Genomic DNA, 14,587 nt, shown 5'->3' on the forward strand with positions numbered 1-14,587 from the left:
TATACTAATCTCGGAGTCACGACGATGGAGTTGCAATGCTGCTGTGATGCTGGTGCGGCTAAGCCCCTGAAGGACGGGGCCTCGACGGCGGCGAAATGCTCTATTTCGTCATTAATCCTCCCCTACCCCATCAGAATAATACTCAAACTCGCGAGGCACAGTCGTAGCGGGAATGCCGTCAGCGTTGCCCCTATCGTCGGCATCCGCCTCGCGCTGTAGAGTAGCCTTGTCACTTGCCGTGTGACGTTTCGTATCGTCATAGGCACCAGCAGCGGGCCCATTACCACCCGCGCTCTCCGACGTAACACGCTGGCCTCTCAACAGCGCCGTCATGGCCTGGGCCCATTCCCAGGGCTTCGCCCGCCCGCCGGGCAGGCTGTTGAAGTATTCCCAGCCCATGACGCCGCCGAAGCGGGGATGTCGTCCCGCAAGCAAAGGTATGACGGTCGAGAGGGCGCTCCAGGGGACGTAGCCGGAGCCGTTTTCCGGGTTGGTCACGAGGCCCACCACGATCTTGTCGGGTCGCCAGCCCCGGAGAAGCAGCGTCTCATACATGGCCGGGTTGCTGCAGTCGCCCCACCCGCAGTAGAACTGGGCATTATAGAAGGCGATCTCATGGCCCCGCATCACTTCGAGCGCCTCGTAGTCGAAGCCGCTGAGGTTGTGCTGGGCATTGAGCAAGGCCGCTGCGACGGGAGCCAGCGTGATGACGAAGCCGGGGCCGAAGTCGGCGCGCAGCCGGTCAATCAGGCGGATGATGCCCGCCAGCGACATGGGCTCCTCCACGTCTAGGTCGAGGCCGTCGAGTGCCCGCTCGCGCACGACGTCAGCTAGAGGGCTGTAGTAGCGCTCAAAGGTGGCGGCATCGCCGTCGAGCCGCTCGTACGAGCCCTTGGCGGCGCCGCCCAGCATGCCCAGCACCTTGATGCCGGCGGCCTGCAGGACTCTCAGCTCGGCCCACAGCGTCGTGAAGCGCGGGTGCGACGGGTGGTGGTCGTTGAGCGTCAGGGCGGCCGGGTCTTCGTTGAGGTGGATGGCGGCCAGCATCAGGTGCGTCAGCTTCACGCCCGCCTGTTGCAGCAGCGGCAGCACGCTGATGTGCTTTCCCTCACCGTCATGGTGCGTCTGGTAGTACGTGATGATGCGGGGAACATGCTGGTGGGGCAGGGGAGGCATCTCTTTGGTGACCTTGTCCGCTCGCCCTTTAGACACCAAGAACAATAGTAAATAAGGCAGGTGCTGTAAGGCAGGTAAGGTAAGGTAAACGAAAGACGGGATTTGGAAACCTTAGTAACTGGGCACCCAAGGTAAATAGAAGGTTCTCTGGATCAAGGAAAGTATCACAGCGTGGGACCTCGACAGGCAGCGACAACGGGCCTCGAAGGACTGCAAGCCCAGCGTAGTGTTCACTGAGACCCTCACGATGAAGTGGCATTGCAGTGTAAGACAGGCACCAGTATCCAAGTGTGGTTTCATGCAAGGCCCAGCGTGGTGTGTTCGAAAGACTACCACCAGCTGCAGCCAGCTGCAGCCAGCTGTCGATTGTATGCGCAGTTACACGGTACGCACTTGGCGCCTCTCCCCACACCATTCACGCACGCCCAGTGTCCCCCCCTCACCTGAGCTCGCGTTTCCCCGCCTCAAACGCAGCGCGTCCCGCATTACACCATCAACTCGGCAGCCGCGTTGGGAAAAAAAGCAGTTACATACCTTATTCAATTGAGCAGCCTTGGACGTGTCTGCCCCAGGGCATGAATCCTCGCCGCTATCGCAATTGTAAATTTTGCGTCTAGCTAGGCTAGCTCGACTATCCATGGATCTGGTTGCAACGATTTCACTGGCGCACTGCTCGGCGAACAGGTTCTCGACGGCTCGACGGAATACTCCGTACCTACCTTAGATAACAAGCACTGGAATCTAAGCTACCTTAACTCAGGTGGACAGGTACCTTAGTTTGTCGCACAACTCGCTTCTCATCCCATCAATTGCTGCAGCAGATTTGCACTTGTTGCCAGGAAAGTCTAGAGACAGGTCCAATCCAGATCCAGATACACACCAGATACGAATACACGGATGAAGACGCGCAAGAACCCACGATGGCCTCGTCACAACCCAACATGGAGAAGTTCCTCCGCGACTGGCGCCAAGACGCCCTCAACAAGGCCCAGTATGATTCCGCCATCTTCATTGGCGACAAGCTGCTGGCCATGACAAGTATGTATGCGACGCCCCGACCACCTTCGCACTTACTGAGATTGCGTTTTCTAACCTTTCCTCCCCTTGCGTAGAAGACGATAAGGATGCTTTCTGGCTGGCCCAGGTCCATTTTGCTGCCGGCAACTTCACACGCGCCCACGCACTGCTCGCTAAGCAAGACCTGATCGGCTCTAATCCCGCTTGCCGCTATCTCGCCGCTCACTGTTTGATCCGTCAGAACCACTTCACCGACGCGCTGTCGCTGCTCGGCGAGCACTCCCCAACCCATCTCTTCACCGCCAACGCCAAGCGGAAGACGGCACGGAGCAATGGCCGGCACGGGCTCTCGAGGCTGGGCTCCAAGGCCTCCGACCCCCTGGATCATGGCGGCGATGCCTCGGCCGAGGAGGTGTCCAACCGCCGGTACGAGGCCGCCATGTGCCACTTGCGCGGCCTCTGCTACTCCAAGCAGAACGCATTCGACCGCGCCAAGGAGGCCTACAAGGACGCGCTGCGTATCGACGTGCAGTGCTTCGAGGCCTTCAGCCAGCTGGTCAAGAACTCGCTCATGTCCCCCGACGAGGAGGACGAGTTTATGCAGTCGCTCGAGTTCAGCTCCATCAAGGCCGCCGGCGACGACCCGGACATGGAAGACGAGCCGGCCGACTACGTGCGCATGATCTACCAGACGCAGCTCTCAAAGTACCGCAACCCGCGTGCCTTCAACACGGCCATCGAGTCTCTGTCCACACACTACGGCCTCGCCCAGAACGCCGACATACTCCTGGCCCGCGCTGACCTGCTCTACACGCAGTGCCGGTTCAAGAACGCGCTTGCCATCACCGACACCATCCTCGAAGACGACAAGTACAACTTCGCCGTCTACCCGGTACACCTGGCCTGCCTATACGAACTGCGCAAGACCAATTTACTCTTTCTCATTGCCCACGAGCTGGCCGACACGCACCCGGACGAGCCGTGCACGTGGCTCGCCGTCGGCATCTACTACTTTGTGACGGGCAAGATTGCTGACGCCCGGCGCTTCTTTAGCAAAGCCAGCATGATGGACGCCAACTTTGGCCCCGCGTGGATCGGCTTTGCCCACACCTTTGCGGCCGAGGGCGAGCACGACCAGGCTGTCACGGCCTACTCCACGGCCGCGCGGCTGTTCACCGGGACTCACCTGCCCCAGGTCTTCCTAGGAATGCAAAACCACGCAATGAACAACATGACGGCGGCCGAGGAATTCCTCCGGACAGCCTACCAGCTCTGTAAGACGGACCCGCTGCTGCTCAACGAGATGGGCATCGTCTTCTACCACCAGGAGCGCCTCAAGGAGGCGACCCAGATGTTCAGGCAGGCGCTCCTCATTGCCGACGAGATGGACAGCGACCCGCTCGCCTGGCTCGGCGCCCGCATCAACCTCGGCCACGCATACCGCCGCATGCGCATGCACGACGAGGCCCTCGACGAGTTCGACCAGGTGCTCCGCGACGGCGGCAAAGACGCCGCCGTCTTCTGCGCAAAGGGCCTTATCTTCCTCGACAAGGGCCTCGCCGACGAGGCCGTCCGCGTCCTCCACGAGGCCCTGGCCATCCACTCCCAGGACCCCATCGCCACCGAGCTCCTCAACAAGGCCCTCGACGAATCGGCCGGCGCCGACCTCGCCCTGCTGCCCGTCAACGGCGGCGACGACTTCGCCGACATCGACCGCTTCGAGCAGGAGCTCGAAGAGCGCAAGTTCGCCGCAAAATCGCGCCTCGAGTCGAAGACCCGCGCCGCCGCCGCCGCCGCCGGCAGGAGCGGCAAGGGCAAGGCCGTCGCCAGGTCGTCGGCGAGGCACGGCGGCTTGAACTTTGGCAGGCCGACTCGCGACGAAGACAAGGGCGGTGGCGGCGGCGGCGGCAGTCTTATGGAAATGAGCGACGACGAATAGGAACGGGGGCGTTTTTTTTTTAACGTGACGAAGTATTTCTTTCCTCCCTCGTAATGTCTTTCCCAATTAGAAGTTTTTTAGGAGGGGTTTTTTTATCATTCATTTTTCGTTTTTGTCTTTTTTGCATTCCATGGAAAGACAAACAGGGGTTTAAGGGTTTTCGATATATATAGTATATATACCCATGTGCGCGCGCGTGTGTGCGTTCTCCTTCTCACGTTTTGGGTGTCGAAAACATAGCGGGCTTTCTTTACAAGTTTCAAATGAGAAAAGGGGGTTAATAAGGGGGCGAGTGAAAAAGACGGGGGGGTAGGATTAGGCTAGATAGATTATATCATTAGATAGAGGGTTTCTTATCGAGGGTTATTTTCCCGGCCTGTTCATGGAAGCGCGCGCGCGCATATTCATATATGTCTATTATTTGGTGCGCTTCATGTGCCCTGAGCGAGAACTTTGATCCTGTAGTGAGTCGGCCGGTACGACTCTGTCGTGATGAGTATACGCCATTTATTTCACCTTGGCAATTGACCAGACTGTGGAGGTGGTCACTGCTAGTAGACAAAAGAAAACATCTCGAAAGAAAATTACGTTATAACTTTTTGTGACATTTATCTCAAATCAATACGGAGTATGCTATCCGGCAATCGCAGCGATTGGCTGAATGTAAAAAAAATAAAAAATAAAAAAACTGCTCCTCCTGAAAGTCGCTATCTATCTTGGGGGTATCTATCTATTTCATCAATCGCCTCGAATGCCCACCTCGAGCATCTCCGCCAGCAGGTCCCATTTCCCAGCCGCCTCGTCACGGCTCGCCCTGCCCACGCCGCGGAGCCCTCCCGCGACGAAGCGGAGATGCCGCTCGAAGTCGGCGTGCATCTCGCCCAGCGCCAGCGTGTACGGCTTGCCCGAGACGCCGGCAGCGGCTCCTTTCCCTACGACGGACCCCCAGTCGGGCTCCCGCTCGTTTCTGTCCTCTTCGTCGTCGTCGTCGTCCTCCTCCTCGACCCGGCGCACGGCCTTTTTTCCTTTGGCCGGGGTCTTGACGGGCGAGGACATGACGGACAGCCTGGAGATTTCCTGGTCCTCCTCGTCGTTCCTGGCCGTCTCTGCGCGGCGCATGTCCTCGACCCTGAGCGCTAGGTCGAACACGTCTAGCATGCAGTCGTGGATCGGCTGCAGCTTGGGGCCCTGCAAGGACTCGTTGACGACGCGGGCAACGAATTCGGAGTGCACGGTGATCATGTCGTCGACATCCGCGGCGTCGCGAAGTCCCTGCCGCAGCCTGTCGGTGTTTGGCGCCAGCACCAGCGTGGTCAGGTAGGCCATGACGGTGTTGCAGAACCACAGCAGCTTGGACCGCAGCGAGTAGTAAGAGCGGGCCAGGTGGTCGTTGGCCGCGCCTCCGCCGCCGCTGCTTATGTGGGATGAGGAGCTGAGGATGGGATGCTTGAGGACGAAGAAGGCCCTGCGGGCTTGGAGCAGAAAAGTGAAAATGGCCTGGTAGCCCTGCACGCTCTCTTCTGAGATGACGATCTGGACCGGCCAGTCTAGGCGATAGATGAGGCGTATGGCGGGGAGGCTGAAGCGGACCGATGACCGCGAAGCAACTGCGCTATGGGGCAGGCCGCGCGGGCTGATCTCGGCCGAGAGACGGTACGTGTCCACCGAAGACGAGAACGCCTCTTGAGCAATCTCAGTCAACGTGAAGCGGTCTCTCCAGCTTGCGCTAAAGCTGTCTAGGTGTCTGAACACGGCCTCGGCAAAAGCATCAGACCTTGCGCCGTCCGACACCAGGTAAATGGACTGCAGAGCGTCGAGCCCTCTGGAGAGGCCGAAGCCGTTGAAAAGCAGCTCCCGGAGGGTCGCAGAGGCCGTGTGGTGTTTGCTCTGTATCCAGGCGTGGAACCCAGCCCCGAAATGTTCCGAGAAAGGCACGAACTCGAGATGGCCTGGACAGACTGTAGCAAAATCCATCTTCGGCTCTGCCTTGTCCCGCCGATTCCTCGCAGATTCATGGTGTTTCAGATGTTTCAGAACGACGATACTCTTGCCCGCCGTAAAGATTCGGTGAATCGCAGGCCGGAGAAATCGCGGGGCGTGAAGGTTGCCTTCGGGGGTTCGGCGGAGGTTGAACTGGCTCTGCCAGACCTGGGGTAACGGGGGCCTCGTGGAAGCCTCGGAGACGAAAAAGGTTCGGTCCCCAGGCAACAGCCGGCCCTCTTCCATCCACAGCCGGATTGGCTTCAAATAGATTTGAAGGCAATCGAAGAAGATGCCGCCGAGGAGCTTGTAGGTACCGTCGCTTCCTTCCATTTGGGCCGTGCCGACCGCATCAAATAGCATTTCTAGGTAGCGGAATGCGTGTGCATTCCGCTCTTCTTGAAGCTGGCATACAATACTCGACAAGACATACAGGGGGATCAAAGACGGCCTCAGCTCCGGCAGAAGACCTATCAGGCTCACGGGCACGTCTTGCTCGACGGCAACCAAACGGCTCTGGATCGCAGCGAGTTGCCCGTCAAAAGAGCGCAAGGCCCTCTGCAGCGAGTCTTGAAAGACCTGAAGAAGTGGAACGTCCTCTTTCGTCCTGATAAACTTGCGCAAAGGCGCGAGCTTGCGGCCGCATTCGGCGAAGGAGCTTGCGAGGGCCTTGTACGTATCCCAAGACACGCCGGAGAGCTGGTACAAGGGAATAAAATTGCACGTCGAGTTAAACAGAGTCGTTTCCAGCCCGCCAAGCATGAACAGGGCCTCACGCAGCAGCTGAGAAGTCGTGATGGGCGTCTTATTTGAGCGGCCGTCTGCGCCGGTTGCAGGGGCGGCATCTCGCCATGCCTGGCTCTCGCGGACCTGGTCGAGCAACAGCTTGCCTCCAGGCGGGTTGATCACCAAGTCCTGGGCGGTGCTGCGGTAGCCGTCAGGGACGGAGGAGGCACTGGTGAGCGACTCGAAGGAGACGGCCGACCGGGCGTCGTCCTGGTCATCTTCGTCCGAGCTGGGAGAGTAGTCGATATCGCGCCAGAGGGCGCGGTCCTCGTGCCAGCCTTCTTCCCTGGAAATGTCCTTCCAGGTTAGCTTATACAAGGAATCAGCTTGGGGGGCGGCGAGGCGCTCCAGGTCGCTGAGCTTTGAGTTGTGGGTGGGCCGGTCCGAGAGCTCAAGGATGAAGTGCAGAATGTCAGGCGTGTGCTTGTCCTCGAAGGGTTCCAGCGCACGCAGGCGCTTGCTCAGGGCCTTGGCGAGAGCATCGCGGCCGACGACATGGAAGCGCTCCTCGAGTCCGTTGAGCCGGTCTCGGACCTCAAACTGGTTCGTCCTAAGAAAGTTATGGTGCCGGAGAGTGCGCAGGGCTGACTCGCGGGCAGCACCCAGTCTCTCAGGCGCCGACCCGGGAAGGGTCGCGACAGCAGCGATGAGCTCGTCAGTCAAGGCGCCCAGCTGTTCGAGGTATGCCATGGTGCTGCAGCTGCCTCGCAGGGCCGGGCTTTCATTCTGCTTGTACAGACACTCCTTCCGTAAAAGGCCCCCAATTGAATGTAGACGGCGACTTGTGGATGTGGATGTGAATGTGACTGTGAATCTCCTGCATGCACTGTACAGTACGGCTGTTGTTGTGTATACGGATAAGGGGTATCAAAACCCAGGGATCTGTGTGTCGTTCGCTGATAACGACGCAAAGACGCCCGCTCGCTGTAAGAACGCGTCCGGGATACTTTACGCGTCGTTGGAAGGCATGCGACTCAGGATGTGTTCTAGGCGTATGCTGCTGAACGCCCGGATCAATGCAACGGAAGTGACCGCAGACTTTCCGTGCTGAATAGAAGCAACATGTTCTTGTCCGCTGTTTGAAATAAACCGACTTAGGTGGGTATTTTGGAAGTGAACATGTCAAGTTGGAGGTTTGGCTCCATCCGGACATTGAGGTCGAACGCGTATTTACCAGGACACCGGCTGTATGGCCAAAGGCCCCCCCCACTATATCGCCTTATCAGATGACATCAAGCGCGATTGGGCAGGCCCCTTAATTTTTACCCAGGGGCCTGGACCTCCAAGGCCACTGGCCTGGCCCCCGCCCCCCCCACCCCCTGCCCAATTTAGTTCGTCAACGCTTAACAGAGGATCCATCACGGCGGCGGCAGCTAGCATTGTGCGACCAACGCGCCTCAGATTCGGTCGGATTCGCCCCAACGACACCAACTGCATACGTAACGAACAACGGACCACTCGGCAAGGTATTAAACGAAGCAGTCCCGCCCAGACTGACAGCGGCTCGCACCGGGACTGCCGAACACCCGACGTTCACCGCCGCCGCTGCTGCTGACGAAGCTAGGGCTGCACCTCGTCGACGCCGACCATGGCCATCGCTCGCCCCGTGAGGGCGCTGGGGCTGGCGGCCATCCTGATGTGGTTTTTCTTCATCTACCAGATCTTCCACTCGTCGAGCCGTAAGACATACGGCGACCTGCCTCCCCACGAGCGGGATCCCAACATAGACCGTACGCGCGCCTCTCCTCTCCTCTCCTCTCCTCTCCCCGAACGCGACCCCTGGCTTGTCTTGACCACGCACACCCGCTGACATCAGTCCTTGTAACCAGCGACGGGAGAACCCGAGGGCCTCTTAGTGCGCACATCCGACGCGTATGCGCCCAACGCCCAGAAGTCGGCGCGCATCAATGCCACACTGCTGGCCCTGGTGCGCAACGAGGATCTCAAGACCATGGTCGAGTCCATGATCGATCTCGAGCGCACTTGGAACCACAAGTTCAACTACCCGTGGACCTTCTTCAACGAGGTCCCCTTTACAGAAGAATTCAAGCGGAGGACAAGTGCGGCCACAAGCGCCGAGTGCAGATATGGTAAGCACCCCCTTCCCCCTTCCCCCTTTCATCTCGACTCGGAAAGACTGGGAAAAGAAGGATGGAATCAAACACAGGCACACGCTGATACAAGCGCACCTCTTCTCTAGAACTGATCCCCGCCGAGCACTGGGACGTGCCCGAGTGGATTGACATGAACCTGTACAAGGAGTCGGCCCAGATCCTCAAGGACCAGGAGGTGAAGTACGCCGGCATGCTCTCATACAACAAGATGTGCCGGTGGAACAGCGGCCTCTTCTACAAGCACCCGGCCATGAAAGACATGCAGTACTACTGGCGCGTCGAGCCCGAGGTGCACTTCTTCTGCGACGTCGACTACGACGTGTTCCGCTACATGCAGGACAACAACAAGACGTACGGCTTCACCATCAACCTGTACGACTCGCCCCAGTCCATCCCCTCGCTCTGGCCCGAGACCCTCAAGTTCTTGGCCGACCACCCCGACTACGAGCACGCCAACAACGCCAAAGCCTGGCTGACGGACAACCTCCGCCGCCCCGACCACAACAAGAAGGCCAAAGGTTACTCCACCTGCCATTTCTGGAGCAACTTTGAGATTGCCGACCTGAGCTTCTGGCGGAGCAAGACATACGAGGACTACTTCAACCACCTCGACCGCTCTGGCGGCTTCTTCTACGAGCGTTGGGGCGATGCTCCAGTGCACAGCGTTGCCCTGGGGCTCTTTGAAGACGTCAGCCGCATTCACTGGTTTGTTCCCCTCCCAATAATCCTCGGTTTGAATAATCCTCGGTTTGCTTGTTGTCTGCCGCAAGAAACAAACTCTAACAATTTTCCTCTTCAGGTTCCGCGACGTTGGCTATCAGCATATCCCCTTCTTCAACTGCCCTAACTCGCCCAAATGCAAGGGCTGCGTCACGGGCAGGCTGACCGACGGCGAGCCGTTCCTGTACAAGGAGGACTGCCGTCCTAACTGGTTCAAGTACGTCGGCATGGGATAAAAGTGACCAGGATCAGTAATCATGATTACCTATTCATGGCCATGAAGAAAAAAGAAACCTACCCTTTCCAGATCTGCAGCACCCCTTATCGCCCTCCCGTCCTGTCTCTGCACGCTGAGACAGGGAATGCCGCCGAAGAAGAGAAACCGACAAGGGAGTTTTTACAGGACTGCGGCGTCAGCCACCCCTTTTGTTCTTGTTCTTCTTGTATATTCCCCCCGGTACTTGTACTTGTCCTTTGTCTTGTCCTGGTCAGTCATTCCGCGACGGCGTAAATCTTTTCTGCCTGGTTTGCTTGTTTTCTCCATCCTGGGGACAGGGGCTATTTTTGGCTTATTACTCTGGCGACCTAAAGAGTCGGGTCTGCTGGACTGGCTACCCACCTACCTACCTAATTACCGCTTACAACACGATACAACACACACACGGGGCACATGCAACAAACAAATAGATATACGTTGGTTGGTAAAGAGAGAGAGACGGATGTCGGGGACAAGGAATGTAAAAAAAATGGATGGGGACTGCAGGAAATGCGGGTGTCTGGCGCAAGGTTGTCTGCCTGTCTGTCTGTCTGTCTTGTTGGCTTCTCTGACCTTTTCGGCTCTTCTTTTTTTGGGATACCTCCTAGCTATATAACGGAGAAATAGAAGTAAATTCAAAGTAATGGCATGGTTTGAATGTACGCGTTGCAGAGCTCGTTGCTACTGGATGTTTGTCTGTCCGAGACGAAGGTTCCTCGTTAACAAGTCTTAGTTGGGGGAAGTAACAACTGAGCTTGATCAGTGTCTCGAGCTAGCGGGTATGTGGTACCATTGCTCTCTTTCTCCGGCCATTCTCCCTCATCAAGTATGCCGCGGCTATCTCTGCCTCTCGCCCTCTGTCTGCCTGTCCGTCTCAGCTGGGATTCATCTCGTCTCAGCCCTCCCCAAACACGGTGACCACGCCCGACGTCCCGCCGGCGCAGAACTGGCTGCCGAACCCGCCCTCCTTCCACGCCAGGCACGTCACCACGTTCCTGCGCTCCTTCTCCTTGCCGTCGCGCCCCACAACCACGCGCCGCCGGCCCTCGTTGCCATCGCCGCCACCCCCCCACGGCACCGCTAGCTGCGCCACTACCTTGCCCGTCAGCAGGTCCCACGCCCAGATGCGGCCCTCGTTCCTTGCTGCCGGCGGCGCTGCTGTTTCGGTGACCGTCGTCGTGTCGAATGCGGATTCGGATACGGATACGGATACGGCTGCTTCAGCTGTAGGGGCAGTAGTATCGGCGGTTGTCGCCGTCATCTCGTCACCGGCGACGACGAAGCGCTCCTTGCCACCCAGCACGGCCTGGACGCGCAGCTCGTCGTTGCGGCGCGCCGGGTGCGCGTACGTGCGCAGGCAGGCGCCCGTGGCGCGGTCGAGCAGGCGCAGCTTGCTATCCAGCGCGCCGACGAGCACCGTCTTGGCGTCGCGCGCGAGGCACAGACTCGCAACACTCGCGGGCAGCACGTCGACCACCAGCCGGCCCATGCGCACGTCGTACGACCGCACGCACCCGTCGACGCTGCCGGCGACGATCTCGGCCCCGCTCACCGCGACGGCCGCCACGGCGTCCTTGGCGTCCGTGAGGATCTGCACCGGTTTACCACCGAAACTGCCGCCGCCGGACCGCGTGTCCCACACGCGCACCGTCGTGTCGAGCCCCCCGCTGACGACCAGGCTGTCACCCGCGCCACCGAACGCCACGGCGTTGACGCGGCCGCCGTGGCCGCTCGCGCCGCCGAAGCGCCGCGTCGTCTGCGCTGTCGCCACGTCCCACAGGAACACGGCCCGGTCGCCGCCCGCCGACGCGAACCGCGCGTTGTCGCCCGCCACCGCCAGCGCAAGCACCTCGTACCCGTGCGCCGCGTACGTCTGGATCAACCGGCCCTCGGGCAGCGGTGGTGGTGCCGTTGTTGTGCTGCTGCCATCGCCGCCGATGTATGATGACGACGAGGATGATGTGCTGCTGTTGTTGCTGTTGTTGCTGCTGGGGGACGGGTTGTACAGCCGGATGGAGCGGTCGGCCGATCCGGTGAGGATGTAGGTCCCCGGGGAGGCCGAGTAGCTAACAGCGTGGACGGGGCCTGTTGTTTGGGGGTGAGCAGAAAGGGCGCGTGGGGGTCAGCGGGGTAAAGGGGTATATCAAGGGGGCAGATGTATCTAACGAAAGAATGAATGCTCTCTTCTCCAGTCCGGTGAGACAAACCGGAGGTGTAGTACACGTAGATTGAAAATAAAAATAAAGCTCAAGCTCACCGCTCGACCCCAGCAGCTGAGACAGCGGCCTGCTTGGGAAATCCATTGCCCGTCTCTGTCTGGCGAGAGCCGCTCTGGCCTTGTCTGGACAATAAGGCTGTCTGTTTTGTTTCTTCTCTCTCGGTCTGTCTTCAGAAACTCATTCAGCTGCGGGAGCTCATCACAATAACAACCCACCACCACCAACACCACACTCACAACCTTGGCTGTTGCAGCCCGCGTTTGCACCAAGGATGACGTAGGTATCCTTTCACCGGCCTAGCGTAGCCGAGTGTATGTGTTTGTGTGTTGAGTTGCGAAGTGTGAAGTGTGACGATATGTTGTTGTGTTGTATCTGTTACGCGTATTGTATTTTACAATACCCCACGCAATAGCGACACAATGCAATTGGCTCCAATCACCGTTTTTGGCGGGGCTCGGGGCTCTTGGCTGCAAAGTGATCAGTGCCCGAATTAATAGCCTAGAACTATATGTAATCCGCATGAGTTTGGAATTGAACGATTCCTACAGTGCGTGTGCACGCATGTGCGCACATATGTAGGTAGTCACATACCCAGGTGCGTCTGTGAGAGAGAGTGCGTGTGTATGTGTGTGTGTGTTGGAAAAAGGCACGGTACAGTTGTTTCTCGCTTCTGGTCCAAGGTACTGAATAAGGTAAGAAGGTAATTCACACCCCCCAACCCCCCAAACCAACCAGCGGGATACATACTTTATCCAGCCAGCCCATGCACGGTGTAGATGGACGCGCCCCCACACCACACCTCGCTCAAACTGTACGGCGTCGGCGTCGGACTGCGCGGCTTTACTTGCACTTCTTGTATACACTGTGTATTATTCCACCTATGTCCTGGATGTATCAGGTAGTACTCATCAGTGTAGTACTCATCAGTATATCTCGTTCTCCTTTCCCGCTCCGTTCTCCATTGCAACGTCACGTCACAACGAAGGAAGGCAGACAGGCAGGCAGGCGGACGGCCGGGGCTGGGGGGTGGATAGGTTGGGGCAAACGCAAGAAGCAATACTGTAACAATTGTCTACGGGGGTTTAAAAAAAAAAAAGCTATACGATCCCAACCGACTGACAGCCAGACAGTGTGACAGACAGCCGGCGCGCGCGTTGGAATGCGAAATCGGATTCCCGATACGACTGTGTGTGTGTGTGTGTGTGATTGGCTGTGTGATAATCTAACGTGTGGCGCGGGGTTTCCTTCTAGAACCAGGCTAGAAGAAAACAGCGAACGAAACCCTGGGCTGGCCTTGCCAGGCCAGCTTCCTCTTTCTTTTTTTTCTCTCTTTTTTTTTTTTTTTTTGCTCTGGGCACCTTTGGTTACCTGAGGCACCTGGCAGGGAAAGCGCGGGTGCAGCAAGCAGCAAGCAGCACCTACATCGTTCCATCACTTCACTTCAGTGTGCGTACCTTTTGTGGGGCGAGGATAAGACAGAGAGCTAATCGCAGCCGAATCAACTATTCCTGATCGCGCAATGGCGAAATGCGGCGCTGTGCATATTTGATTTGGAATTTTGGGGGGTGCCCTGGAGGAGATGGGGGGGGGGGGGGGGGGGGGGGGGGAAAGGACAAGTGAAAAAAAAGTCAAGGTTCCATTCGAGTCTGAATATTTTACTCAACATTCGGAAAGTGCATAGTAGGTATGTAAGGAAAGGTCGGGTAGGTAAGTTATTCCTGTTTCCAAGGCTACGCGGCAGCGAGGCAGCAGACAAGGACCCCGCAGGCAATATAAGTCGGAGATATTGCGGCCCGTTTTAGATTCATCTTCAGCTTCAACACGGCTTCCCTGACATGATCAATATCTGAAAGGCTACATCAATAAGGTAAACGAAGCGGTGAGGAAATCCAACGACAGGTGGGTGTGAGTGACAATCAATCAATCAATATCCATCCAGTGCTGTCACTGTCTGTCACTTGTCAAATCCCCCCGGCACGCACACCACACACACACACACACACACAATTGAGTTGCCTTAGGTTACATGTACAGTACAGTCAGTACAGGCCTGTAGTAATAAATCCCGAGTTTAGCTCCCCACCCCCTTTCGAGGTGAGACGAGGTGAGTGGTGCCAGTGCCAGGCAATTCGGCCAGATGCAGAGGGATTATATTTCAGTCATTGCTATATGCTAATGATGCTTGCTCCTCTCCTCTCTTTCCGCTCCCCATCTCTTTTGAGGCCCCCAAAAGGCAAGAATAACTAACGCCCCTCGCAAATATGCTTGTTTGAACCCAACCTGCCAGCCGCCTAAAATGTACAAAGACACACATGTAGATGCATGTGTAAGGGATGTATATAAAACAGTTCTCGAAGCGAAGGGAGATGCATCAAAATGA

The 14,587-nt window shown here is 57.7% G+C and overlaps 6 protein-coding genes across 6 annotated transcripts; 3 read left to right on the forward strand and 3 right to left on the reverse strand.

Annotated features, from left to right (window-relative positions):
* Positions 1–111: 111 nt before the first annotated feature.
* On the reverse strand, positions 112–1,176 carry B0T26DRAFT_639580 (glycoside hydrolase family 18 protein; the record flags this gene model as incomplete). Its single annotated transcript, XM_060437150.1, has 1 exon — positions 112–1,176. One exon carries the CDS (start codon positions 1,174–1,176, stop codon positions 112–114), a length of 1,065 nt encoding a protein of 354 aa, XP_060301023.1.
* A 477-nt stretch (positions 1,177–1,653) lies between these two features.
* B0T26DRAFT_697063 (uncharacterized protein) lies at positions 1,654–4,457 on the forward strand. Its single transcript, XM_060441376.1, has 3 exons — positions 1,654–2,214; positions 2,289–4,015; positions 4,060–4,457. Exons 1-3 carry the CDS (start codon positions 2,097–2,099, stop codon positions 4,153–4,155), a joined length of 1,941 nt encoding a protein of 646 aa, XP_060301024.1. The 5' UTR covers positions 1,654–2,096; the 3' UTR covers positions 4,156–4,457.
* A 248-nt stretch (positions 4,458–4,705) lies between these two features.
* On the reverse strand, positions 4,706–8,056 carry B0T26DRAFT_697064 (Spc98 family-domain-containing protein). The gene has a single exon (XM_060441377.1). It carries the CDS (start codon positions 7,586–7,588, stop codon positions 4,871–4,873), a length of 2,718 nt encoding a protein of 905 aa, XP_060301025.1. The 5' UTR covers positions 7,589–8,056; the 3' UTR covers positions 4,706–4,870.
* Positions 8,057–8,486: 430 nt separating this feature from the next.
* B0T26DRAFT_672750 (glycolipid 2-alpha-mannosyltransferase-domain-containing protein) lies at positions 8,487–9,968 on the forward strand (the record flags this gene model as incomplete). The annotated part of the gene is made up of 4 exons (XM_060439504.1): positions 8,487–8,628; positions 8,728–8,988; positions 9,099–9,717; positions 9,812–9,968. 4 exons carry the CDS (start codon positions 8,487–8,489, stop codon positions 9,966–9,968), a joined length of 1,179 nt encoding a protein of 392 aa, XP_060301026.1.
* An 8-nt stretch (positions 9,969–9,976) lies between these two features.
* B0T26DRAFT_161440 (uncharacterized protein) lies at positions 9,977–10,858 on the forward strand. The gene has a single exon (XM_060433503.1). It carries the CDS (start codon positions 10,095–10,097, stop codon positions 10,602–10,604), a length of 510 nt encoding a protein of 169 aa, XP_060301027.1. The 5' UTR covers positions 9,977–10,094; the 3' UTR covers positions 10,605–10,858.
* Positions 10,859–10,883: 25 nt separating this feature from the next.
* On the reverse strand, positions 10,884–12,291 carry B0T26DRAFT_637642 (WD40-repeat-containing domain protein; the record flags this gene model as incomplete). The annotated part of the gene is made up of 4 exons (XM_060436946.1): positions 10,884–11,120; positions 11,202–11,910; positions 11,986–12,073; positions 12,246–12,291. The coding sequence occupies 4 exons, from the start codon at positions 12,289–12,291 to the stop codon at positions 10,884–10,886; spliced, it is 1,080 nt and encodes a 359-aa protein (XP_060301028.1).
* Between the last annotated feature and the right edge of the window lie 2,296 nt (positions 12,292–14,587).

Source organism: Lasiosphaeria miniovina (genome assembly GCF_030549165.1).
Source record: "Lasiosphaeria miniovina strain SMH2392-1A chromosome Unknown B0T26scaffold_2, whole genome shotgun sequence".
Taxonomy (NCBI): domain Eukaryota; kingdom Fungi; phylum Ascomycota; class Sordariomycetes; order Sordariales; family Lasiosphaeriaceae; genus Lasiosphaeria; species Lasiosphaeria miniovina.

Excerpts from the sequence above, each read along its gene's own strand:
- B0T26DRAFT_697063 (XM_060441376.1), top strand. The coding sequence starts at position 2,097 with ATGGCCTCGTCACAACCCAACATGGAGAAGTTCCTCCGCGACTGGCGC. Across the intron at positions 2,215-2,288 it reads CAAGCTGCTGGCCATGACAA|AAGACGATAAGGATGCTTTC; the intron begins GTATGTATGCGA and ends CCCCTTGCGTAG. Across the intron at positions 4,016-4,059 it reads GGAGCGGCAAGGGCAAGGCC|GCCGACTCGCGACGAAGACA; the intron begins GTCGCCAGGTCG and ends GAACTTTGGCAG.
- B0T26DRAFT_697064 (XM_060441377.1), bottom strand. The coding sequence starts at position 7,588 with ATGGCATACCTCGAACAGCTGGGCGCCTTGACTGACGAGCTCATCGCT.
- B0T26DRAFT_161440 (XM_060433503.1), top strand. The coding sequence starts at position 10,095 with ATGCCGCCGAAGAAGAGAAACCGACAAGGGAGTTTTTACAGGACTGCG.